Genomic DNA, 26,187 nt, shown 5'->3' on the forward strand with positions numbered 1-26,187 from the left:
ATAGATCTTCCAATGGGCTCTGTAGGATGCTGTGTCAGATTTAGCGTAAGTTTTTTGCCAGCATCTCTCTAGACATCTTCCAGCCCTTTTTAGTAAAAGCCCTGTTACTAACAGGGGAGGAATGCCAGAACTTGTCTACTACATTTCATGTACAACGGGTAGATAATGATTGATAGAGGAAGAGCAGATTCCTAAAAAGATAGGCAGTGAAATAAGGAGAGACTTTAACACAGGGAAGGAAATCTGGCATTCGCAGCAGGTTCTGGGAAGGAGGGGGGAATACCTCACTTGCAGTGTCATCAACTTTCAAGGAAAGCGAAAGAAGAACTATTCCCCTTCCATCACAACAGGAAGTTAGAGGTTGAGACTGCTGCCTTGTCTGAAGAGTGGAAAAGACAAGTGAACCAGCTTAAAGCCAGAGAACCAGCCTTTTGAGAGACGTTGTCATCATTAAAGGACAGAAAAGGTAAGAGGCTATTTCGGTTAAGAGATTGTGGCCCGTACATGATGGGGGCGGGGGCAGAGGTGGGTGTTGTCTCAAAGTTCAAAAGTGTTTCTGAGCTGCTGCTTGTTCATGCGGCTGTCTGGATTCTCAGTGTCTGATAAAGACCCAGAAGCAAAGCAGAAACAAACTCAGGAAGATGGCTATTCCTCCGTCTATAGAAGAAGTAGAACATGCTCTGTGTGCCTCTCTGGTCTTTAAAAACTTCAGGCTGTGCTAAAAGTTTATTCAAAGAGTTACATGAGTCTGCAAACAAGCAAAGCAAACAAAAGGGAAAGTTAATGAATACAATATAAAAACAGAGTGATTACAAACACCAGAGACCTTCCATGTTAAAAATTGTTTTCATAAGTTTCTCAAAAGCCAAAAAGGAGAGAGCCTGATGGACCTTCTGGGACAGGGAATACCATTTTCTGGAAGCCATAAACAGAAAGGTCTCACCTAGCATACCCACCAGTCACCTCTCTGTTAGCACAGGCATGTACAGCAAGGTACCAATAGCCAGCTTTAGTTCACTGGCAGGCAGGTATGGCAGACGGAATTCCTCCAGTATCTCAGCCCTAAATTGTGTGTATAGGTCAAATACAGCATTTGAACGGAGCCCCAAAACACACCAGATCGGCTGTTGGTATAAGCCTACGATAATACAATCTCTGCAGCAGGTTCCAGTTAGAACCCTTGTGATCACAGTTTAGACCACCTGTCCAAGCATTAGCTAAAAGTAGGTTCTTATGCCACATGTAAACTGGATGTTGCTAATATCCACACATTTTGAATAGTGCACTATTGTAACGCAATAGTAGCCCTTTGCAATAGGACTGCCTTGTCCACACAGGAAAATCCAGTTGTAAATACTTGCTATAGATAATAATAGTAGAATCTCCCATGATGTGTGGATACTGCAAGACATGAGTGACTAAGACCAGATCAGTGCTTTCCAGGAAGAAGCACAGCTGGCAAAAAGGCTAAGCTTCTAAAAGCACTCCTGAATACCTCTGCAATCACCTTTAAAGCAAGAAGGCTGTGTCCACAAATACGCCCCCCCCCCACAAACACACACTGCAAAACTGGTCCTTCAGGGGTGTCCAAGTCTGTGAAGAACAGGTTGTAACCTACGGTTGCCAACCACCAGGTGGGGCCTGGAGTTCTTCCAGAATTACAAATGATTTCCAGATGACAGAGATCAATTCCCCTGAAGAAAGTGGCTGCTTTGGAGGGTGGACTATGGCATCATATCTTGCCTCACCCTTCCCAGACTCCACCCCCCAAATCTCCAGAAATTTCTCAACCCAGAGCTGGTGACACCATTGTAAATTCTAGTCGTGGATCAGTCTTTCCTCCAAATAAGGGTAAGTTCAGATCTTCACTTCCTTCTAGCACTAATGATGGCTTCCTATTCCCTCTTTGGAACTAGGCTGCATCCAGACGGGGGCACAGAAATATGCTCCCCACCACACCATGGCAACAGCAGCAAGTGGCTTGGGAATGGGCAGGAACAGTGTCTGCACATTTTGACCCCAAACCACTTGCTGTGCCTCCCACTCCTCCCCCTTCCTTCTGTTGCACCTGTGTAAAGGTGCAGATGTAGCAGCAATTGCACTGCCCCACACCCCATGAGCAGAACCCTGAGATTATGGAGTGGGTTTTTTTTATTTGCTCAGTTTTAAAATGCTCCTATAACATAGTTCTAAAATATCTCAGCAGCCACAGGATAAGAAAACATAGATGATTTCCAGGGAATACACATGACCTGTAATTCTGTAATCTTTTAAACTGACAATGTCCTTCAAAAGGGACACAGAGCTGCATGTGAGATTTAGTTCCACCCTTTACCTCCCAGATTACAAAGAACTGCTGTGTGCTAATATTAACATCATAGGCTATGCGTTGCCCACCTCTGCAGCAGGATGCTAGATATGTAACTTATTTGAGCAAGAGAGGAATTCCATTCCCAGCCATGCTAACGCCATCAGGTCCCTGTAGTTACTTTTGATGACTCTAGGCTTATTCAGTAAGCTCACTTCTAATCACTAGGCTGAGCAACGCAGGATGCTCAAAACATAACAAACTGCTACAAATGCTTTGCTTTCAAATGTGGAATGAAAGGCTGACAGTGTTTGAATTACAAGCGCAGATCTTCTGATGGGCACCCTTAGCTACTACTAAAGAAGGCTTCCGGGAGTCATGATTGCCTCCCTGTTTTGTTCAAGCCCCCTCCCATGCCTGTTCTTTCCACCATGTCTCTCTCTGGCTGTCTGCCTGACCAAAGAGGAAGTCTCCAGCTGAGCATGAATTTGCTTATTCTGTCCAGATCCATCCATGCTAAAATCCTAGATAGCTGCCTGCCTGCCCACCTCTCTCCCTTAATATGCTGGGCTCTGTCAGCCTCATCTCTAGAATCTCAGAGGACATACCCTGGCTGAAAGAACTTTGCAGCCGAGTGGAAAATGCCTTATAAGCTGCTTTAAAACTCCTCTTCTATCTGGGGCAATGGTGGCTGGCCTCAAGGGGAACAGTGCACATCCCTGAACTCCAGCCAGGGGGTTAGCAGGAGAATGGAGTGGAAAGGGTCAAACTCCAATATCCCTCAGAACAACACAGAGGAGGGCTTGGGGTCTGCCTGTTTAGACTGGAGGCCCTGGAAAGCAGAGAAGCACAACTTTTGAACTAGGAGGAACACCAAAGCCTAGCCACCAGTCACTTTGCTTTGTGGAGACCCAGAACAAGGAATGGAAGCAATGAACCAATTCTGGAATTCAGAGAAGCTCCAGCCCAGAACAGGAGAGAGATGTAAAGATTTCACTATCTAAGGAGTAATTTTCAGTATCTAAATGGAGTTTGATTAGTGGAAGGTTTCATCCGCTGCATATCAGGGCTCATGTCCTAAGGTCCTTTCAGCCACCATGAGGACCTTTGATGGGATGTGTGTCTGGAGTACCATGTTTGGAACTCATTTCCCAGGAATGCAGGGTCTCAATTCAGATCAAGGCTGTGAGGCATGAGATGATGGGGCTTAAGCCTTCCTCACCCTGCACCATTTTCCTGATCTGAAATTACTCCAGCGAGCCACTGAGGAAACTTAACATGTGCTGATGGCTGCACATAAGTTTCCCCCACTGGGTAAATAATGGTTCCCCAGGCATGTATTAGGTCAGGAAAATAGCATAGGGGGGCTGAATCTCCCTCTACCCACATATGAACTGGGCCCATCCCCCAACCCTGTGGGAAATGATTCCTAAACAATCAACCCACAGACCACATTTGTCAACATTTGATAATGTGTGAATGGGCTTGGGGGATTCTCCAGTAAGCCGAGCATTAGGGCGTATTTTACATTTCTGGATTCTACCTCTCCTAAACATAGTGAGTACAAAGAGGGAGATAGGTATTCTTGCAGGTAAATGTATCCCTGTTCTTTTGCAATAATAGAAGGTATTCTGTATGGAATATAGCTTATATAAGGACTGGTGGGAAGGGCTAAAAGTGAGCAGAGACAAGGACGTATTCAGGTTCCTTCTGCCCTTTCTACCATGAATCTGAGCATAGAAGGTTAAGTTGAAAAAGAGGAAGAACACTCTCTGACAGATTGCACAACAGGTAGCAATTCATGATTTTGTTTTTCTTATTGCTTCTCAAAGTCAAACTGCACAACTACCAGAAAGGATGTTCCACAAGGCTACTAAGTCATTGGCTAAACAACTGGACCCAGAAGGAGACTTGATTCCCGTATACTGCCTTCTAGATCAAAAGCATTTCAGACCTCTGTGCCTGGTTCAAAGGAAGAGCAAGAACCCATGGTGGCAGAAAGGCCGTTACCATAAAACTGACTACAAGCTACTTGATGTACTGTTCCCAGGAAACCAATCTGCACAACTAGGTAAGCTCCAAGATTGGGTCTGCTGTGCACATTATTAAGAGATTTGTGTGTATTGTTGCAATTCTGCAGCCCACAGAACCATCCATAACTGACTGTGAAATTCAGCTTCCTGAGCATCTCAGGTTTTATTGTTCAAAAGAAAGTTTCTATCCCTACTAGCTGCAAATAGATAGCATAAAAATGTTTAGGCATGTCTGCTGAAATCTCAGAAGGCAAAGAGGAAGCGGAATGTTTCCAGTTGGTTGGGACAGGACCTGGCTTATGACAAACATTACTGGAATAAACTGAGCAAAATGACCCCAAAAAAAGCAGCATGAACCTTGCAAAATAAAGCATGCTGTGCAAGCTTCCTCAAAACCCAGCTCATCTTAAACCTCCTGCATGCAAAATGTTAGGGTTGGATCCAACCAGGTTTTCTATGGGTGAAGAGATGGCATGAGATGACACCGCCTCCCCTGGATCATGGGACATGTATAGGCAAAAGTTGAGTGGGACAAGGCTCGTAGTAAAGAGGGGAACTGGGTAAGATTGAGTGCGGAAAGTGGCTGAGTCCAACCCTTAAATTTCTTTGTGGTGAAAAATAACACTCTGTTCACTACTAAAAAAACCTTTGCAAACCCTGCAAATGCATGCTAACATATCTATCTCCTGTTTTGTGTGTGAAGAGGCACAGCCAAAGCATTGGGTAGAGACTGGGACCTACCTGGACACTAATCAAGCCAGATTTCTTCACTATTCAGGGACAACAGAGTAGCCATCTCAATGATAAAGCCTATCTAAAGTTGTATCACAAAATCTTTTATGCATGGTATTTTCCATGTACCAGTGCATAGAACTGTAGGAGACACATACAAACACCCTCCATGGCAGAATGTATACAAAGACCATCACACTGACTTTACAGAATGAACAGTCGCTGGGAAAACTACTATTGCCAAGAAGTTTCCAATGAAGTTGCCACTTCAGGAAACTCAGTCTATGTGGCAAGGAGCTGCAGCCATTTCTGGTTCTTTAGCCCAAGTATCCATAGAAATTTCTATATATACAAAACTTGATATATATGCCTAAATGTGAAAAGTTAGAATGTAACAAACATATTTTGGAAATCTCATTTATGGACATGGTTGTATGCTTGGAAAAATATATTTGCTTTTCCGATTTTTGTGTGTACTGGAAGATTATCCTGGGTTGGATCTGAAGGTTATGTTCCACCCAGCAGAAGGCTCCTTGCATCAGAGAAAGGCTCGACTCTCAGTGGTTCAGAACCTTTGGATCTTGTCCAATCTGTGTAAGAGTGTCATAATCATTATCATCATTATTATCCATCAATGTACATAGAACTTTATAGAGTACGAGAACATAGATCCCTTCCACAAGTTAACATTCAAAAATTCAACACAGGGGAGACAATAACTGGTGGAGAGGGGGGAATAAATAGGCAAAGAATGTGCATTTGTTTTAGTTAAGCATACTTGGGCTCACCCAAAGCATACAAAATAGGTACTGGGGACCAATTCATATGTTACAAAGTTCACATGGCAGATCCGTAGCTTCCACAAGGACTCTGGGTCAGATATGCACCTGGAGTTCTGTGCCGAGAACCCAGTTCCCAGGAACATGTGGCCCAACTTATATTGGGACTGTGGCATGTGAGAAAGGGCTACAACTCCCCCCTCCCACCACCATACAATATTCCCAACCTGAAATGGCCCCATGGAACTGCTATTGGCCCCACTTGGGAAACGCATGTGGTGCTGCCGTACAGTATTGGATTAGGATCTTGGAGACCAGGGTTCAAAACCCCAGCCATGGGGCTCACTGGGTGACCTTGGGCAGCCACACCCCCTCATCCTAACCAACCTCACTGAGTTCTTGTGAGTCTCACTGAGTCTGAAAGAGAAGATCACCATTCTTGCTTCCTGAGCTCCTTGGAGGAGGGAGGGATACAACTGTGATTGATTGACATTGTGAAGTACTGCGAGCTTTTTAAAATATAACCATATTATTTGCTCACAAGTTCTTTCAAACTTTGCAACAGAGTTTTCTTCTTTCCCAGTTTTCCTATTCCTGTACAATGAATGCAACCTGTTCAGGCCCCTTTCCTTTGTTATTTTCTTCTCTGTAATAAACTGGACTTCTTTTATAAAGCTTTTCCAATTCTGTTCCTTGGATATCCTCTCTTCTTGGCTTTTGGTATTTTCCTACCTCATTAAGAATCTGCCCTACGAATTATAGTTCATTCTTTCTCTTTCTCAGCTGTCAAGTCTTAACTGACTTATGGTGACCCCATAGGATTTTCAAGGCAAGAGACATTCAGAAGTTATCTCTGGGATTGCCCTTTTCCTTATCACAGGTTTTCTGTCCCCAGATATCTATGATTCAGATCCAATCACTATTGTGGACAATGTGGATGGAAAATTGGAGGGGGATGTGAGTGTGACTACTGACCTAGCAACTTTGGAGTTGAAGAGCAGTGCCAGCATGTCTCATGCAAGGTCTGTGAAAGTGAAAAAGAGGCACATCAGTTCCCACGTCCTTGATTCTCTAAATGGAGACAGGTAAGCTGAAAGAGAGCAATTGTATGGATAGCCACCTCAAATACACAAATGAAATCAACACCCAGAGATGAGTGAAAATTTTCCCACCACCACTTCCATTCCTTTATTCTGTTTCCAAGAGAGCCCTTTAAGCTAATTCTGCACTGGAGAAAAATGTGGGGAAATGCTCCTCTGACGCTGTCATGTTTGTCTGTGCCCATTCATCCATGCCAATATTAATTTTGCTATGTATATGCTTAGTTGCCTGATGTAACTCCATTTTCTGTTGCTAGTATTCTAGTGGAGTCTCAAACGTTCCCAGGTGGCTGTCTGTTTAAAACTTTGAACCTCTCTTGCGGACTATATGTCTTCTCTCTTTGTGGCGTGATAGCACAAATATGCACCATGTTCTCACACAGAAAAAACAACAATGAATTGTTTGGGCATTGGGAGGGGGAAGGAAAGTCGGGTAGAAAAGGGATATGTTTTTCCCATGTTGCCCTTCTTGTCAAACCTCTACTAGAACTACTTAGTTACTTACCTTACTCCTAAGGAGACCTTTGGATCTGAATATGGAAAAGATCTGATTTCTGAATAAAAGTCACTTAACCAAGGACTTGCTATAATGAACCAGGGATCGGTCTGCTGTATTCTGTCATCCAGAGCCTGACAGACGCCCAGCACACTAACTAATCCCAAAGTATAAAATAGAGGGAAACAAGAAATTCTACCCATCTATCACATTTTTATCCTGCTATTCCTCCAAAGAAATTGAGATGTCATACATGGCTCGCCTTTCCCAATTTTATTTTCAGAACAATCGTGTGAAGTAGTTTAGGCTGAAAAAGAGTGATTGGCCCAGGGTCACACAGCAACTATCCTTAATGGCAGAGCAGGGATTTGAACTTGGATCTACCATACCCTAGTCTTGTGCTCTAACCACTACACGACACTGGCTGTTGATACAGGGGCCATGCATTGTAAAAAGATCTATATTTATTGGATTCTGAAAGATGCATTGTATAACATGGGAGGGCACACTTGATATTTCTGGATGCTGCTTAATTTTCTTCAAGAGCCTCGGGAGCTACCAGTCACAAAATGGCAGCTTGGTGGATGGAGCCAGTAACAACGTGCCTTGTCTCAGAGCAGGTCTGCAGTGCTCAGTAGTGGAAACCTTCCTCTGCTGTTTTCCCAAAGCAAACCACCCCACCCCCTTGTAACTTGCCCTGCAGAGGAAAAATAAGCAGTTACCTTGGAAGAGGCAACAAGCAGTTTTGATGCAGGAGGAAAGAACTGATAGCATGCTCCTTTTCCATCCAGAGCAAGGGTGCTCGTGTGAAGGAGAAGGAGGCAGAGAGGTGGGTGAAAGGATGCTGCTGTTGTTGTTTTCCCATCTTGAGCAAAGGTGTGTGTGACTCCTTCACACAAAAATGAAATAGGAGAGACGCTGCTGTGGAAGCTTTAAAAGGAAGGACAAGAAAATGGTTACAGCAACATTGGAGGAGGGCTGGAAAGCTCCTTGTACAATGCAATCCTATGCAGAGTAACTCATCTACGCCCACTAAAATCACTAGGTTTAGCCTGGAGTAGCCTGGAATAATTGCTTGAGAGTGAATGGCCACTCACAAGTGACCCACCCCTGCCACAGATTTTTAGAAAAATTATTCTTAGCATTTGTATAAATGCTTTGTTGTTGTACGGATTCCTGTCTTTTCCTACAGTAAAATCAGCTTGGACCACCAGCTCATTAAGCAATCAGAGAAGTTCCGAAGGGATCTATATGTTGTCACTGAGACGGTCGAGACTGTGGAAGAGGCTGAGTTTAGAGAAAACAGCAAAACAGAAGGCAGCATCCTTGCTGAACTTCGCCTCAGAACGAAAATGACGGTCAGATTTGTGTTCCTATGGCTTAAAATAGGAGATAAAGGTTCAGTTCAGACATAAGACAACAATTGTGGTTAGTGTGGCTGTCTGAACAAAAGCCACTATGGTTAGTTCGGATCCATCAAACCAGGGTCAGAAACCATGGTTTGAAGTGGGTTTCTTAGCCACAGCTTCAGGTATGGCTTTATGTTATTATAAACACAGAACTTGACATAATTCTGGCTTTTTTCCTTGTGCCACCCTCGCATAAGCCCTGGCTACAGAGATTCTTGGTCAGAGCAAAGATGAGGAAAACACCAAAGCAAAATTTGAGTGATTGTGATGAGCCGAATTCTGGTTTCACACAAATACTTCATGTTTTCACATTATGTCTGGACTGAGTCTACAAGAGAAGCAATATACCTTCTTTCACCAATACTTTGTTCCGTGCTATTGAGCAAATTCTTTGTTTCATTCTAGGGTCTCAGAGATAGCAAAAAAGCTGTAATTGTCCCAAAGGACTGCATCCTGGCATTCAGGGTCAAACGATTAATAATCAGAGGAGAATCGTTGGGTAAGATACTTTGAAACCTATAGCCCACTATCATTAGCAACCATGCTGCAGTGAGAATTCGTTTGCACCAATCAAACTGTGAACCAGTGAGGATTATTTAGGGCATTTGTTGAGAATCAGTGTGGCACAGTGGTTAGAGTGTTGGACTAGGCTCTGGGAGACCCAGGTTTGGATCCCACTCTGCTATAGATCTTGGACTAGTCACACACCGTCACCCTAACTTACCTCACAGGACAACTTAATGCCCACTCAGAGTGGTCTACAAATAATAAATAAATTCCATTTTCTGCTTAAAGAGGAAAAAACTTTTTATAAAAATAAAGATTTAAACAATTTAAATAGAATTTTAAAAATAATTTAAATAAAAAAGGGGGTGGACACAAAAGATATACTTAACATCCACAGCTGGGCTAGAATCTGCTGGGGTAGTGCTTTAAAGCCACACGAGTTGCATGTAGGGTTCCTGGAGATCTTCTGGAATTACAACTAATCTTCAGACTACAGAGATCAGTTCCCCTATAGAAAATGGCTGCTTTGGAGAGTGGACTCTGGCATTATATGCCACTGAGTCCCTCCCCAGGATCCATCCCCAAATCTCCAGGAATCTAAAAGGTCAGAACTGCCCTTTGTAGGCCTGGTTCCTCAAGGCTTAACTACACATTATAATTTCCTGTTTTATAAATGCAGCTGCCAGGGCTGCTTGATCATGATAGGGTGGGAGAGGGCTTTTTCTTCCTAGCCATGTTCTCACTGGAAAAAGCCACTTCTGTGCTGCTTTTACACCTGCTGGGGAAGATTTATGGGTACCTAGTAAGTTTTCTCCAGTAAGCAGGGAAGGGAAAAGAATAAAAGTGCCCCGTCCTCCCCCCTCAGGCATGCATGCACCCAGAACGCACACGCACACATACACACACTGTCCTCACTTTTGATAAAGCAATCCCAGCACAATAAATTTGCACAATAAAAAGTAGCTTAAAATAACTAACTTGAGACCTCATTCTTCTTTACACCTGCTGGGGCTGGGGTGGGGTAGCAGTATTTAGAATGCAAAGTAATCTTCTAAGCAGATGGTCCTGGCTCTTGGACAGAGAAAGGTATGTTGCTAAGAGTGGTCTGGAGGAACTGGTCAAAACACCTGGAGTCTGTTATGGTGTCATAGATCTAATCCCATTTGAACACCAATCCAGAGATAATTTTAGTGGGAGTTAAAAATACAGTTAAGTAATTGTAAATTGCAAACTGTATTATTCTCTTTCATTCCAATGGTATGGTTGTGTCCCCATATGTGGAGGACAAAATTTGGAGGGCAGAAGAAGGTGGGGCAGCTGGGAGCATATTTGAAGCCATGAGTGACAGCCGGGAGATGGTACAATGGGCAGAAGCCCAACTGGAAGAGAAGGGACAAAGAGGATACAAGAGGCTGAGGGAGATGGAGTTGTTGCAGAGGTGAGACACTGTGTGGAAGAGTAATAGTTATGGGGAGGGGGGAGTGTACTGTGGGCCTATTCACGAACTATTTCTTAGGCCTGTTTTACTTTGTTCCTGGTGGATAATACTTTATTCAACAATATACTATCGGGATACATAAACACTAAAATATGCTTCACTTGCTCTGGACTGTTCTCAAATTGAAACGTTACTGGTAAAAAAATAGACTTCTAAAAAGTTCACAACTAGGAATCTTCAAATAACTTATTTAGTAGCATTGTTGCCTGTTTCTGTCCCCTCCCCTCCCCACAGGTATTTCAATCTTTCCAGAGGACCCAAGACTAACTTTTCGTAAGCACATTTGAGTATTTTTGTTTCATACTTATATATGGATGCTCACTGATAAATGTGATTAAAAGACAGAAATTCCCACTGATGCAGAAAGGATGGAGAAAGTTGGGGTTGACACAACTCTTTAGTATAGGAACCAATTTACAGATTTGGCTTTCAGGGAAGCTATATCTGTTATGCTTTCACAATCAATTTATAATAGTGGCACAATTTCAAAGCTCAAGGCTAGGGGTATGTACACAAACACACAAAAAATCAGTATTATTTGGAATACAGATTCAGTATTCTTGGTATTTGGGTCCAAAAATACCAGTATAGTATTTGGATATGAGTTTTATTCATGAATCCAAATATATTTGGCTCCATTATTCCCTATGGGGGAACCTATCCGGGGGCTGGGGGACACTTTTTGTGCAAAATCTGCCAAAATCACAGGGAACCTACTCCTTCCTGTCCACTACACACACACCCTGCCCAAGTTTCAAGAAGAGTGGACCAAGGGGTCCAATTCTATGGGCCCCTGAACAAGCTGCCCCCAACCACTCTCCATTGTTTCATAGTTGGAGGGGGGGGATTTCCAAGGCTCTGCAGGGCAAAGAAACCTTAACCAAACAGACAGGAAGGCAGGAAACAACATTAACCCAGAGAATCCCAGCAGAACCAATGTCAAAACAGAGAATCTCAGCAGAGCCAAAGTTGACACTGTTACAAGCCCAATAGAGCCAGTATCACTCACAGAAGCCAGGCAGAACTCAGGGCCAATGTGGTAACACCACAGAACAGAACCATGTACCAACATATCAATCACACAGCAGCAGAACCACCAACCTGGCAATGGCAAGAAGAACACAGACACACACAGTAAGTTGGTATAAGATTCCTCTCCCAAGGAAAGCCTCAGAAAGCAAGGAGGAGGGATAATTTTGGGTGACCCAAGTTCTCCTCTTTCTTCAGTCTGCTCAGTTTACAGTGTCACTCACTGGCCCAGAGGAGCCTTAAGGTACAGCCACAGCAGCTTCTTGAGCTTTGACTCTCGAAAGCTCATACCCTGGAAATCTAGTTGGTCTTTCAGGTGCTAGAGGACCCAAATCTTGCTTTTCTACTGCAGACCAACACGGCTACCCACCTGAACTCCTTTTCTGAAAAAATTCTGGGCACTTAGACCTTCAAGTTTCTTTTGCCATAGAACAAAACAAATCAATAGCAATGAGATAGTTTCTTGGTGAAAACTGACCATCCCAGACATATGACAGATCATTCGCTGTGGTAGTATTATATTGCAGAGGGAGGAGATTATCTGTTAATGTAATGACACTTCCTGGTATTTGTTCTGTCAATGCTTCACATTTTCCTATTTATGATTCCTTTCAGAATCATGCAAAGGTGGATATCTTGCTGATGGAGGTAAAAACTTTTTTTTACATCCCTACTTGACATCAAAGTTCTTTTTCATCAGTTTGATTGCAGCTGAATATATCCAGATTGTTTTTTTAAAAAGCCGCCTGAGACCAAGGACAGTCTTTAAGAGGATTGCAAGTGGCACGACTGAGCTATCATTCAATGTTGTGTGGATACTCATTTTCTTTCCCGCTATCATTCTGCATCAAATGGATTTTTCCTGTTTAGTAGCATGTCAAAAGGTGGAAGACCTGTTTGACCAGGAATGCAGAAAATGAATGAGCATGTATACTGCAGGCAATGATGGTCTTACCCTGAATTCTCTTACCATTAAACCGAATTTATCATAGCTCGTTTCTTCCATAGAGTGCGTTGGCTTCCCTCTGCCTTTGTAAACACACATTTGTCAGAAGTACTTATCAGCAATTCAAAGACTGATTTGTCATATTTCCAGTTTCCAGGTGTCTGTCAGCCTTAATTTTTTTTAATGCATAGCATGAACTGCAGACCTGTTCCACTAGCAGAGGTATTTCCCTCTGGTGGAAGAAGCTGATGCAAGAATCACAATAGATTTTTTAAAAAATCGTTCATCACAGGACTACAGTCACAATAAATTGCATACAACTTTTGATGTCAAATGACAGAACTAGTTTTCCCCAAAATTTGATCCTGGATAGTGATTGTATATTACATTTAAATCCGATGTTTCTTCCACAATGGGATTTAAAATACTGTTGGGAGGTTTATCTGGAGGTCTCGCACCCAGGCAGGGATGACAATCTAAACAGGGCTGGGTCAGCACAATAGCGGCTGTTTCATGAGCCTTCCAACTGACCTTTCAGAACAGTGCTCTTCCCAGCAACTTGACTGTTTAATATACATCTGCATGCACCCTTTAAAAGTATCAATTGTCTCCAGCTTGCACATTTATCAATAAAGCAGTGATCACTTCTCTCTGCCTGCAGCTGTTCTAGTGGCCTTCTGTACAATAAAAGATCTGAGACTCCATCTAACAGACTACATTGGCAAGATATTCTAGCAAGCTCTGCTAACTATAGTATCGTTGAACCATGTGAGCGTTCACCATTCCATTCCTTCCAAGCCTCCATGCAAAAGGGCTCCCTATATTCTAGTCCCTTTCTTCTCCAGTAGTCCTGCCAGTAGTCTATACTTGCTTCAAAGATATATGCGCCTCAGTATATACAGGCATTACATGGCTTACTAAATCATTAGGGTTATCATAGAACCATAAAGCTGGAAAGGGAATTACAGACCATCTAATCCAACCCCCTGCCCCCTGCCCAATGCAGGAACAGCCTAAAGCATTCCCAACAACTAATCTTCCAGCCACTCCTTGAAGACTGCCAACGAGGGGGAACCCACCACGTCTCTAGGCAGCCAATTCCTGAATTATTCTTAATGTGAAGTTTTCTAACATCCAGCTGGTACCCTCTTGTAGTTTAAATCCATTGTTTTGAGTCCTAGCCTCTGTTGCCAATAGGAACAGCTCCCTTCTCTCCTCTAAGTGGTAGTGGAGAGTGCACTCAAGTAAGATTTGACTTATGGCGACCCCTGGTGACAGCCTTTTAAATACTTAAAGAGAGCAATCATGTCACCCCTCAACCTCCTCTTCTCCAAACTGAATATTCCCTGTCTTTCCTCATAGAGCTTTGTTATGACCTGTACTTTCTTTGGGGTAGATTTTTCTTTTAATCTTCCCCTTACACCCTCTGGGTAGTTTGCTGCCACCAGGAATATATTATTCCAAAATATTTTATTCAAATTTCCCTTTGGTAACGTGTTCAAGTGTCAGGCTCCTTCGTGGTTCTATGTGGCCCTGAGGATATGAATGGGATATAGCAATGACAGCTACACTGGGATATAAGAAAACAAAATAAATGTTTATTTTTCAAGAAGCGTATTGGTTTCATAAAAGTAGTTCTTAGTTCTTAAAGATACTTCCTATAAACTCATTCACACAGATCTCTTCTAAGGCTTCACACACAGTTAGCCTCCTTCACTAGACTCAATAGTTCTCTCACAAATACTTCAAATATAGGCAGCACACAGCTAGCCTCTCTTTCTCTGACTCTCATTCACAGAAATATTAAACCTGCTCAGGCAGCACACAGCTGGCCTCTCTTTCCCTGACTGAGTGTCCTTTCACAAACATGCTCAGTTCAGGTTCCACACAGGTTATATTTCTCTCATGAATATTTCAATATACTCAGGCAGCACACAGCTAGCCTGCTTTCTTCTGACTGAAAACCTTTCTCTCTGCTCTGTCAGTCTAAACTGCATTCACTATGCCCACACTCTCAGTCATCAACCAATCATATCACTCACTCTTCCCTCTCTCACCCCCCACTCTTCACCAAGCTCAAACCAAGCATTTAAAGACACATGCACACATTTACTTGAAATCATTACAAGCTTGTTCTCCAGGCCCCTGATCACTCTGGTTGTTCTCTTCTGCACCTGTTCCAGTTTGTCCGCATCCTTTTTGAAATGAGGCCTCCAGACCTGCACACTATACTCCAAGTAGAGTCTGACAAATGCGGTATTTAGTGGTCAATGACATCCTGTAATTTGGATGTTATGTCTTTGTTGATACATCGCAAGATTGCATTCACCTTTTTTGCTGCTGCATCACACTGACTGCTCATATTTAACTTCCCATCCACTCATATCCCGATATTGTTCACACATACTGATACCAAGATGTGTATCCCTCATCCAGTATGCATGCTTTGCATTTTTGTTACCCAGGTAGAGAACCTGGCCCTTATCCATGTTAAATCGCATGTTATTCAAATCTGCCCACTTTTCCAGTGTGTTCAGATCTCATTGAATTCTTCAAAGGTGTTTTTTACTCCTCCATTTGGTGTCATCTGCAAATTTAATGAGTAATCCCTTCACACTCTCGTCCAGATGATTTATAAAATTTTTGAAAGCACTGGGCACAGAACTGAGCCCTGTGGCACTCCACTGGATACCTCCCTCCAATCAGACATGAGTGACCACTGCTTTTTTGGTGCGCAAAATGGCCTCTGCAGGAGATGGAACCATCCACAGAACAGCTGCTACAGCTTACCTTCAGTAGAGATCCTTGTAGTGTGGAAGCAGGTTCTGCCAAAGCAATGTTTTTAAAAAATCTGCACAGCCAATCAATACTCCAATAGCCAATCAGAAGCTATACTTTGCAAAAGCCCCACCTACTTTCTAAAAACGCTTGATGGGCACAATTGTGCCTACGGGCACTACATTGGGGACCTCTAGTTTAGCTCATTGGTCTTCTGCTGGTGGGTCAGAATCCAAAACTGGGTCTCACCCATTCTAATGTTTATTGCATGAGCAGCAGTACAATGGTTTGTTTTTGTTTGTTTTATCAACAAGCAGCAACACAACAAATAACAGAGTCTGGACACATGGAAATCACTAGAGGTGGAAAGCGTAAGTAAATTATATGTTGATTTTGTTGAAGTTAAAAGGGGAAGGGGAAGAAGAGAACATGAGGAAATTGGAGATTGTCCGGTAAATTATAAATGACAAGTACTGATCAGATGTTACATAAAGCCAAAGATTAATTAACAAACATTCCGAGGCATATGTAAGCTTTTGAATCAGTGGATACAGTTGAATTTGCTTTATCCCACCCATTTTACAGGCTAAAGGCAAGGAACTATAGATTTGAAGAAAATGTATAGCATTCCACTAAAATCATATTAGTCAACATTTTAAGAAACTCAAAGGCTCTATGGCACAGTTTAGAAAGAAGAGCAAACAATGAAATGCTGGTTTGTAGAGAAGACAGAAAACCATAGCTATTGGGTCAGAAGTAAATAGCAAAAGGAATCTTTCATTAGATTCCTCATGCGGGCAAGGCGGGGAGAAAGCATATGAGCCAATTCATATAACGAAAATTCACACTGGAACCATGTCTGTGCAAAAATAACATCGCTTTTACTGGTTGTCCTCCTGTACTCTTATTATGCGCTGGTAACATTTTATGTTGGGTTCACAATAGTGACCTGACTAGATTCTTATCAGGGATGTTGAATACCTACATCTGGATTTTAAGATGTATAATTTGCTCCTTCATAAATGGAATTAAAGCAGCAAATCTTTCACTTTCCCTATCTACAGCACATTTAGTTGTGAAAAGCAAGAGAGAACACCCGCTCAAAGAAGTTGAACAGGAATGTGCACCACTCCGTTTACTGTCTACGGATCTGCATGTCAAGTTTTTAAATGGCTTTTTGGCTGTTGTCAGAAATAACGACCTTTTGCAAGAACTAGAACTCCAGGTAAAGATCTTCCATTTGTGACTGCAACCCAATTCTTTGGCCCACATTTTCAAGCGATTTTTTTAAACCTCCAGCGATATATATAGCTAGGTACCTAATTGCCCTTCCTTAGCAAGACAGCTGCCATATTGACTTGACAGATCTCTCATTACTAACTGTTCCATCCTAAGAACATTTTCCTGGGAGTAAGCATTACTGGATAGACTTAAGTAGGGTTCTGAATAGACCTGCTTAGGATTTCTCTCTACTCCCCACTTTTATTATGTGATTTAATAATAGAGGTGCAAGATTTTTTCCAACTTGTGAATGCAGTGGAAAAAAATGGGGGAAAGGTGATATAATTCCTGAAAGCTTAGCTGAAAGCCGCCATTTCCTATGGTAGTTCAAACTAGGCCCTACGTATTTCTTTCACAGCCTGTCACTAAATGTTTAGCTCTAGCACTGCAGCTCCACTCTGACCCAAGAGCAGCCTCTGTCTTTGCTTCTGTGCCAGCATCCATTCCAGAGGAAGCCCCTGTCCTAGAGCACCTTGCTGCACAGCTCAGAAGTTGACTGACAGGCATTGCTTCAGTTTGGAAAAATTTTCCAGAGTTCCTAGTTACATTATAGATTTAAAATCACAATAAAGAGAGAAAAATACTGGCCAGAAAGCTTAGACTCAGTTCAGCCACTGTGGTTAGCATGATTGTTTGAATGCAGGCTACTCCACTAACTGTGATTAGTTAGAGTCTATTAGTCCAGGGCATGAAGTTGTTTTCTTAACCACAGTCTTAATGATGGTTTCACTGTGCAGGCACCCTTGTTTTGTTCTGGTTTAATCTTGGCTTGTTCTCTGGTGACACCCTCCTAGGCAACAGAAAGAAGGAAACTAGGCAAGCTAGGATTTGAGTGACAGATTATGAGCTGAATCTTGGTTTCACAAACTAACTATAGTGGTTTTGTATTACATTACCACATAGCTATGATGACAGAGCATCTTATCCTCCCTGGAAAAGTGAACCATATTTAGTTAGAATAAGAATTCTGCCTGGGGTCCTCATGCTCAAAGACAAAACCCCCAAAGCATTGAATTTAATAATTTAAATTCCTGGTTAAATTAGTGGAAATTTGGCATTTCAGTATCAGTTCAAACTGATTGGGTGGGTTTGGCCATTGCCATTACGATCCTGATGAATTTTGGTGCTTATTAATTTGTCATAGAAATCCATGGCTGTATGTTCTCCTAGCAATTAGAATGATCCTATTACTCTTGACTTCCATCAGCTTATGTCACATTCTGGCTAAACTTCTGTTTGAAGTAGGGTTGCCAATGCCCAATCTCCCTGGAGATTTAGGGGAAGAGTCCGGGTAGGGTGGAGTTTGGGAGGAAAAAGAAGTCAGCCGGGATGTGATGCCACAGACTCCACCCCCAGAAGCTGCCATTTCCTCCAGGAGAACAGACTTCTGTAGTCTGGAGATCAACTGTAATAACTCCAGGCCCCACCTGGATGTTGGTAACCTTAGTTTGAACGAGAGGGAGTTGAATGGTTTCAAAAACTGTCTTCTGAGTGCATCAACCAGGATTGGCTAGAGATTCTTCTTTTATGTGGTCCTAAGTATCCATCTTGCCGGAGAGACAGAAAACTATGCCAGCATCTAAAACTGTGGCAGTCAGGCTACAAGGTCAGGAAAGGAGTGAGGGGACAGGCTGCCAATATCAACAACAACATTTCATTTATATACTGCCCTTCAGGACCACTTAATGCCCACTCAGAGCAGTTTACAAAATATGTTATTATTATCCCCACAACAATAATCACCTTGGATTGCCAAATTAGTCCAAATTCCTGATGTTAGTATTACAAATAATCTGGCTCGAAGTCAAACTTGTTCTTCTAGCAATCCCTTCTTTCAGATCTGTACCACCCTAAATACAGTACAACAAGTTGACATCAGGTTCAGGTGGGTGGATATGTTGGTCTGTGGTAGAACAACAAAATTCAGAATGTTCCATCACTGACCTAAGAGCAGCAGTTCTCAAGCAGAGAAATTTCAAAGGAAAATTACTGTGTGAGATGTTTGAGATTGAGATTATTTGAAATTTAGAACAGTGGACCTCCCCACAGGGTTGAATCAGGACATTTGGATTTTCTGTACTTCACACCCATGTTCTATCAAGCTAATTACAGGATGTACTTTAGCTTGCTTCCTAACATTCTAATTTACAATACCCCTCCCACCCTCTGCTGGGATTATAGAGACTCCTACCTTTTTCCATGAATCTGATAAAGGGAGATTTGCCTCTCAATAACTGTTACCCTCGTTGATCTTTAAGTTGCTACTGGACCTGAAAGTCAGCATTAGTATCTTCTTCTCTGTCTTGAACTCTTAGCTGGAGCAGGCTCTTGATGGGATTAATCCAATCAAGTTGAAGACTCACAGACCAGAGTTGCAAGGACTGGTGGAGAATGTACAAGATTCCACTGGAGCCGTTTGCCCTGCCATTGGTGAAGCAGTCCTCTACTTTCTTCAGGCTCTGGATGGTAAGGAATATCTCTTTCAAACACAGTAAGCTCTGGGATGCAAGTATTTCACTACAGGGCTCATCAGTTTTGAGGCAGCCACAGATTTACCTCTGAAAGACTTGAAACAGCTTACATTCCCAAGTTAAAACTAGAAAACACACTCCTGTTTGTTCCACTTGCACAAAAACATTTGTGAATTTCAACTTCCACAGCAGGCCCTGACAAACCCTCGCCCATGCTGTTCTAGAGTATCTACTGACCCCCAGGGACAGGATTTCAGGGAAGAGAGTAGGTTGTAGTGGGAAACTGGAGGTGGTTCCATTGCATGAGCACTTCTTAGAATGTTATACTTACAATCCACCATGATGCATTACACTGGTTAAATTATATTTGAAAACTGCAGTCTGTGTTTTTGTTGGCATACCTGGTTACCAAATGGGCTTAAATTCAGTGAGTTTGGACAGAGTTAGTGCAAGGGCAGACCAAGAGAAATCTTAAAGAATGATTGGAAAGGAGGAGTTGAGGAGCGGACAATGATAAATACATGGACTTATCAGTGAACAAAGATGGAATTACAAAGGAATGGAATAGCCTCTATGCTGGCCATCCCTTAGCAGGGATGGGGGGAAGGGGAAACTTCTCAAAGATGTCAAAGCTCATGGTGTGAAGTTGCTCAGAGAATAGCTTCACCAGATGTTCACAAAGACACCGTGTGATTGAATTGCCATTTGGAGAGGCCCACAGTTTATTGACTTCAAGCTATTCCAGTGTTAGTGAGCGGAGACTGAACGGTGTTCATATTTCCTTGGCTATCCCAATCAGCTGCAAATGAATTGTGGTTACTATGACTGTTAATTAGGCTTGCCTGCTCTCTGATTTTCCTATGTGCCTTTCCTAGAATGAAACATGTTCCTCAAACAATTGTCTGTTTTCTTTACTTCTCCAGAATTGTCAGAATCTGAGTTGCTGCTTCTGGAAGAATCTGTGGAAAGGAAAATGGTGCCTAAGCAGGTGCCTCTGGTAAGGAAGAATTCCAGTCAAACAAGCCCTGTACTTTTCAAGCTGAATGGCTTGATTTTTCTTTAAAGCATCTAAATGTAAGCTTGCTGAATATGTAAAACCTTCAAGAAAGTCATAGTATCACAACGCCAGTTTTGACACATCCATCATCTTCAGTTAATGTACACGCCTGGTTTCTGGACCTTCTGATGTGGCTGGAACCTTCTAAAAATACTCCCAGTAAACACTGTGCCCACTAAGCAGGCTGAAGGATTGCTCTGTAGAGTTGCAATCATATATGTGCTTACTAGGCAATATCCTGCTGAATTCTTGAAGGTTTGCTGCCTAGTCAACATGCATAGGAAAAAACAGGGAGAAACAGGCATGTTTTAAAGGCAACATCAATAAGTTGTCACAACACATGGCATACTGCTCAAAACTTTGTCAATTTCTTGTCCAGTGTTGCTTTTAGGGACCAAAAAGTCCTGATTTTGCTTCTTTTTTGTTTGCAAAGGTACATCGCATCCTAGAAAATGATTTCAGCAATAAAAAAGGGACGCTTACTATAGATACCCAGAAAGAGTTTGCTTTCATCGAAGACGAGCTGGACATAATGGAGGCTATGATCAAGTTAAGCGGAGTGACAGTCCAAAGAAATGGAGCCAGTCTTGCTATGACTGGGAACCCTGATGCTTTCTTGACCCTCGGTGCATTGTATGTTGTTTTGTATGTCCTGAATCTTCTTTCCAGTTGAGGTGGCTAATATTTCACTCAAACGTGTACTGCAAAACACATTTTCATTAGCTGTATTCAGTTCAAATCCTATCAATGTGTATGTAGTTATGATTTTATGCCCCAGTATGCATGACTTTAGGCTTACATTCAGTTGCCCATTCACCTCCTTTGGGCAGGTCTGCTCAGAGTTCTTTACAACCCACTTGGGTTTCCAGCATACTGAAGAGTTTGGTGTAATCCACTAACTTCACCATCTCACTGTTCATTCAACTCTAAATCATTTATGAATAGACTTAGTGTTACATTTCAACTGAAGCCCTTGACACTGAGGGTCAAGCTAGACATGCTGTTTTTTAAAAGAGTTGGTCCTGAGGGGGTCCTCCAGACCCTCAAGCCTTTTCCACATGTAAAAATAGCAGGGGAGGGAAGTTTTTCCCTTTTTCTTCTCCTCCATGTGGAATATTCTGTGCACGTGGAACACTAAAAATGGGGGGAGTGCTATTATGACATGGGAAATGGCTTGAGGGGGGAGGACCACCACCATGAAGAGGCATTCTGAGACCATTTGGGTTCTCCACTTTTAACAGTTATTCCTCAAAGCTGCTGTGTGGCTGCAGGGAACTCAAGTTAGGTCTGGGGAACTCAGGCCCAACTCTAAAAACCTGCACGACTAGCTTGACCCTGGGACCCCATCATTGCTTGCTTCTTTACGCTGTGAAAAATGTCCATTTACTTTGATACTTTTCACATTTCCTTCCAGTGCTCTTCACATTTCTTATCAACATCTGTTCAGCTATGAAATCAATCTCAGTTATTCCTAACTGTTAATTCATACACTTGGCCAATAGTCTGTGTCTTGGCTGTGTTATCTAGCCTGCTTGTGTTTTCTGTTCTCTGCCATAGATTAATTCATTGTCCTTGGGAAACATTTTCAGTGCCTCATTTGTGAACTGAGGGAATATTGTCTAGAATGTCTTTTAAATGCTTAATTCCATAACAGTATCCGTTATGTGTAAGTTATACATGTCAAAAAGTGTAGGGCTGCAAATGGACCCTGCTGCTTAAATTAGCTACTTGAGTATTTTTTTTAACCAGGACATACCAGGTTCTATTCCTAACCCACTATTTGGGCCTGGATCAGGCTCTTAAACCCCGCACTTGTGTTTGCTTTTTAAAAGACAGATACTGTAAGCCTGACAATTGCTTTTCCAGACCATGGAACACCCCAACGCTCAGCTACAGATATCATGGGACAAAATTAATAGCAGTGGGCAAACTAGCTCTTAAAGAAACTTATCAAACATTACAGATCTTCTAACTCAGAAACCCCCTACAGTTGCCAGCTCCAGGTTGGGAAATTTCTGGAGATTTGGGGGTGGATTCTGGGAATGGCAGGGTTGGAGGACCAAAGGAAACTCAGCAGGGTATAATGCCATAGAATCCAACCTCCAAAGCAGCCATTTTCTCCAGGGCAACTGATCTCTGTAGTCTGGAGATCAATTGTAATTCTGGGAGATCTCCAGGCTGCACCTGGAGGTTAGCAATCCTACCTGATAAGCATCCAAAGAACCTCAAGTTTCCAAAATGCATCTTGAAAACCACTTAAGTATACAACATGGCTCTCCACGACTCCACAAAATGAAGATCAGGAATATCTTAAATCAAACCCCACAGTAACTCAAATCCCAACTGTGCACCAAAAGGCAGAGAAATTACTGCATAAGTGTTAGATTTTTACAGCTGAAGTGTTATTAGCTAGCAAGCATTCCTAATAGGGAAAAAAACAAAAATTTACTAAGGTAATTTAGGAGAATATATGAAATAAAAAACACCACCCATATCTAATATTTTTTGACTAGAAGTCTAAGAAGTATTTTTGAACCACAGAATTTCATATCTACACAAGGAGAATAATAGAACATTTTTTATTAATTTCTATCTCTGCCACCATAAAAATTCCTTGTCACAACAGGGGAATCATTACTCTTTGAGTATTGGCAGGAAAGCTGTAACCAGAACCACAAATTGGTCCACAAAGAACCTCCCAAGCTGGAGATGAAGAGTTAAAACACTCAGCTTGCTAATGCGCATGAAGGAAGAACCAGGAGCTCATAGCGACTGATAGCCAGTACCAAGCCTTTGAGTTTTCTGCTACCTTAAGCCCACTTCTCCAGGGGAAATGTTGAAGTAAAAATACTGTTCAGCTATAGGATTAGCAAATCTGGTTTCTTTTTAATGCTCTGCAACGTCTCTAGCTATTCTCTGATCAATTCCCATTTATCTGTGTTTGGTTATGCTTAGAAATTAAAGCTTTTACTTTTAAAGCTCTGGCAGCTCTTAATGGTAACCTATGTGCCTAGCCACTCTTTCATGGAGGAACATCAAGAGCTAGCCTGGCTTAGAGGAAAAGCTGGGGCTAGAGGACAGAAGGAGATTCATTGTCACTCATACCACACACACAAATCCCCTTTAATGAATCAGGGCACTGGGATGCATCTGGGAAGTTAAGATACCCTGATTGGTGACAGTCCACTGAAGAGGGACCCCAAGCATCTCAAGGAAGGGCCTGGGGAAGAAAAGATTCTCCTTAAGGGAGTGGAAATTCCTCATACACAAGGTTATACTTGAAGCTGGACTATTATAATGCACTCTACATGGGTCTCCCATTAAAGACAACTTAGAAACTCCAGTTGGAACAGAATGCTGTAGCTCTGTTACTATCAGATATCAGGCAGAACAGGCACGTTCCACCCATTCTGTAAATATTCCATTGGTTACCAATCAATTTCAGTCAGAGTTCAATTCAAGGTTCTGGTTATAACCTAAAAAGTTCTTAATGGCCACATATCTACAGGACTGTCTCTCCCACAATGCTCTGCTGCTACAGCTTCACTCATCTGAGCAAATCCTTCTAAAAATGCCACTCTGCCAAATGGGTAAGATCAGCAGCTGTCCATTCACATGCATTCTTAGTGGCACACACACACACCCCTTGTAGAACAGCCTGCTTGAGTAGGTCAGGAAGGCTCTCACACTTGTATCATTCCACAGAATCTGCAAAACTCTAATGTTCAAGGGGGCTTTTTAAAAAAGAGATTAACATTGTAGTAGGATGAAACTACTGTCCAGGAAGGCAACTTTATAATGGAACAGGATTGTAGTCTACAGCAATTTTTATAATAGGTGTCATCTTGCTTTTACTGCATTGTCTTACGCATTGTGACCCCACTCTCTGTATTGCCTTAGATAATTTGTTCACGTTCTCTCATTCTGTAATTCCTAGTTTCCCCAGTGGCTCTAACGACCAGTGGTAGGCTGGGCTTAAAGAGGCCCAGCCTACCATTTCAATGCTCATCCAGATCTTTGTGGTTTATTATACCTAAGCAGAAAGAACTACCTGAGCAGGTCTAAGAAGCAAATGAATACTTCATTAAAGAAAGGGATTATGTCATCATTGCCTATGAGGAAGTTGCAAAACCTCTCCTGAAGAAGCCATTCCTAAACCCAAATGAGCTGAAAAACTATGACTCAGTGGTATGTCCTGATTGGTAGGTATGTTAAAATACCTAGCAGCAAAATAAAAAACAAGAGTCCAGTCTGGGGTTGTCAGTTTCAGGTTAGGAAATTCTTATAAGGAATTTTTTATGACCCCTAGTCTAAAAGACCTATGTATGAGCATTTATTGGAGCTGCCAACACAGAAGGTAAGCTTTTGCTTGTAAGCAGATTCCTTCGGACACAGTTTAAAACACTGAACACTGTAGGATAGAAAGCCCTATTGCAACCAAAACATTGTTTTGACTTTATACTCAAGAATTTACATTGGATAAGCACACTCTCAGGAACACGCCCAAAATTCCAGTATGGCACCAGACATGTTTATATTAGAGATTTTTCTGTCTTGTCAATCAGGACTGTTTTGGTGCCATGTCTCCTGAAGAATTTGATTCTGAAGAATTGTTTGTATCTAGTTTTGTATAACAATTTTATCTTGTATTCTGTAAACAATTAGCTTTGCAAAGTACGTAAGATCCTCGGCTATGGCTGATCTTTATGCACATGTCCTAATGAGAGCATTTGCACCTGTGCTTTATTATTAATAAAACTCATATTTCTTCATTGATCACAGTTTGGTGTCTTGATTAACGGAGGGTAACGGCTGTTATGAAAAATAAAATTAAACCAGAGTACTTAAAAGAAATTTCCATAACAAATTTCTGGAGATTTTGGGAGTGGAGCCCGGAGAGGGCAGAATTTGGGGAAGGGAAAGCTCTCAGCAGGGTATAATTCCATAGACTCCATCCTCCAAAGCAGCCATTTTCTCCAGGAGAACTGATCTCTATGGCCAACTGTAATCCCTGGAGGCTGGTAACCCTAAATTCAGCAGTATCTAAAAGACTAACATCTACGCCTTTGAGAAATAATAAATATTGTTAGCCTTCAATGTGCCACAGGATTTTTGTCCACCACTGGCGGTGTGGTATAGTAGCTAAAAGTTCGAGTATAATCTAGGATAACTAGGTTTGAATCCTGTCTGCCATGTAAGTCAGTGGACAGCCTGGAACCAGGAACTCTGGCTGTTGTGATGAGGATAAAATGGAGAAGAATGATGTTGTAAGGGGCTTTGGGCACTTGGAAGAAGTATGTTTCTCAGTGGTAGCAGAGACAAGGCTTTTTCGGAGGCAGTGTTCTTCTGTGGAAATCTCATCCGATTCCAGAGGCAAGGAAAATGCTGGCTTTTCAAAGAAAACCTTTGGAGGATATTTGTTTGAGCTGGTATATTATTGTCTTATTATATGCTGTAATTTTCTATTGTTCTAGCCTCTAGTTGGTAGCAATTGTTGTTTTATTTTACTGTAATCATACTATGTTTTAAGAGACAACTATGGTTATGCTAATTGTCTGACTTCAGGCACAAAAGCCCACCAGATAAATATTTTTAAATACGTAAATTACCAGAAATTACATTTCCCCCACCTCACCGTAGCTCAACTGTGGCCACAAGAAGCCGTCTCAAACAAAGCAGGCCTTGCTTTTGTTTCGCTTCGTGGTTCTCCAAGCACATTCGCCTTACAAACATCGCACAAAAACAGCGCGGAAAAGAGAAAAG

General features: G+C 42.1%; 1 protein-coding gene across 3 annotated transcripts; it reads left to right on the forward strand.

Annotated features, from left to right (window-relative positions):
* The first annotated feature begins 233 nt into the window (after positions 1-233).
* On the forward strand, positions 234-25,200 carry GSDMA (gasdermin A). Of its 3 annotated transcripts, none has more exons than XM_054993648.1 (12): positions 234-466; positions 4,141-4,379; positions 6,733-6,937; positions 8,641-8,806; positions 9,263-9,356; positions 11,097-11,135; positions 12,507-12,539; positions 15,930-15,986; positions 16,680-16,840; positions 19,212-19,362; positions 20,291-20,364; positions 20,858-25,200. In XM_054993648.1, the coding sequence occupies exons 2-12, from the start codon at positions 4,166-4,168 to the stop codon at positions 21,095-21,097; spliced, it is 1,434 nt and encodes a 477-aa protein (XP_054849623.1). In that variant the 5' UTR covers positions 234-466; positions 4,141-4,165; the 3' UTR covers positions 21,098-25,200. The 3 variants fall into 3 exon arrangements, with proteins under 3 accessions (XP_054849623.1, XP_054849624.1, XP_054849625.1); XM_054993649.1 differs by having other exon boundaries at positions 15,933-15,986; XM_054993650.1 differs by having other exon boundaries at positions 6,748-6,937.
* The last annotated feature ends 987 nt before the right edge of the window (positions 25,201-26,187 follow it).

Source organism: Eublepharis macularius, chromosome 12 (assembly GCF_028583425.1).
Source record: "Eublepharis macularius isolate TG4126 chromosome 12, MPM_Emac_v1.0, whole genome shotgun sequence".
Classification (NCBI taxonomy): Eukaryota; Metazoa; Chordata; class Lepidosauria; order Squamata; family Eublepharidae; genus Eublepharis; species Eublepharis macularius.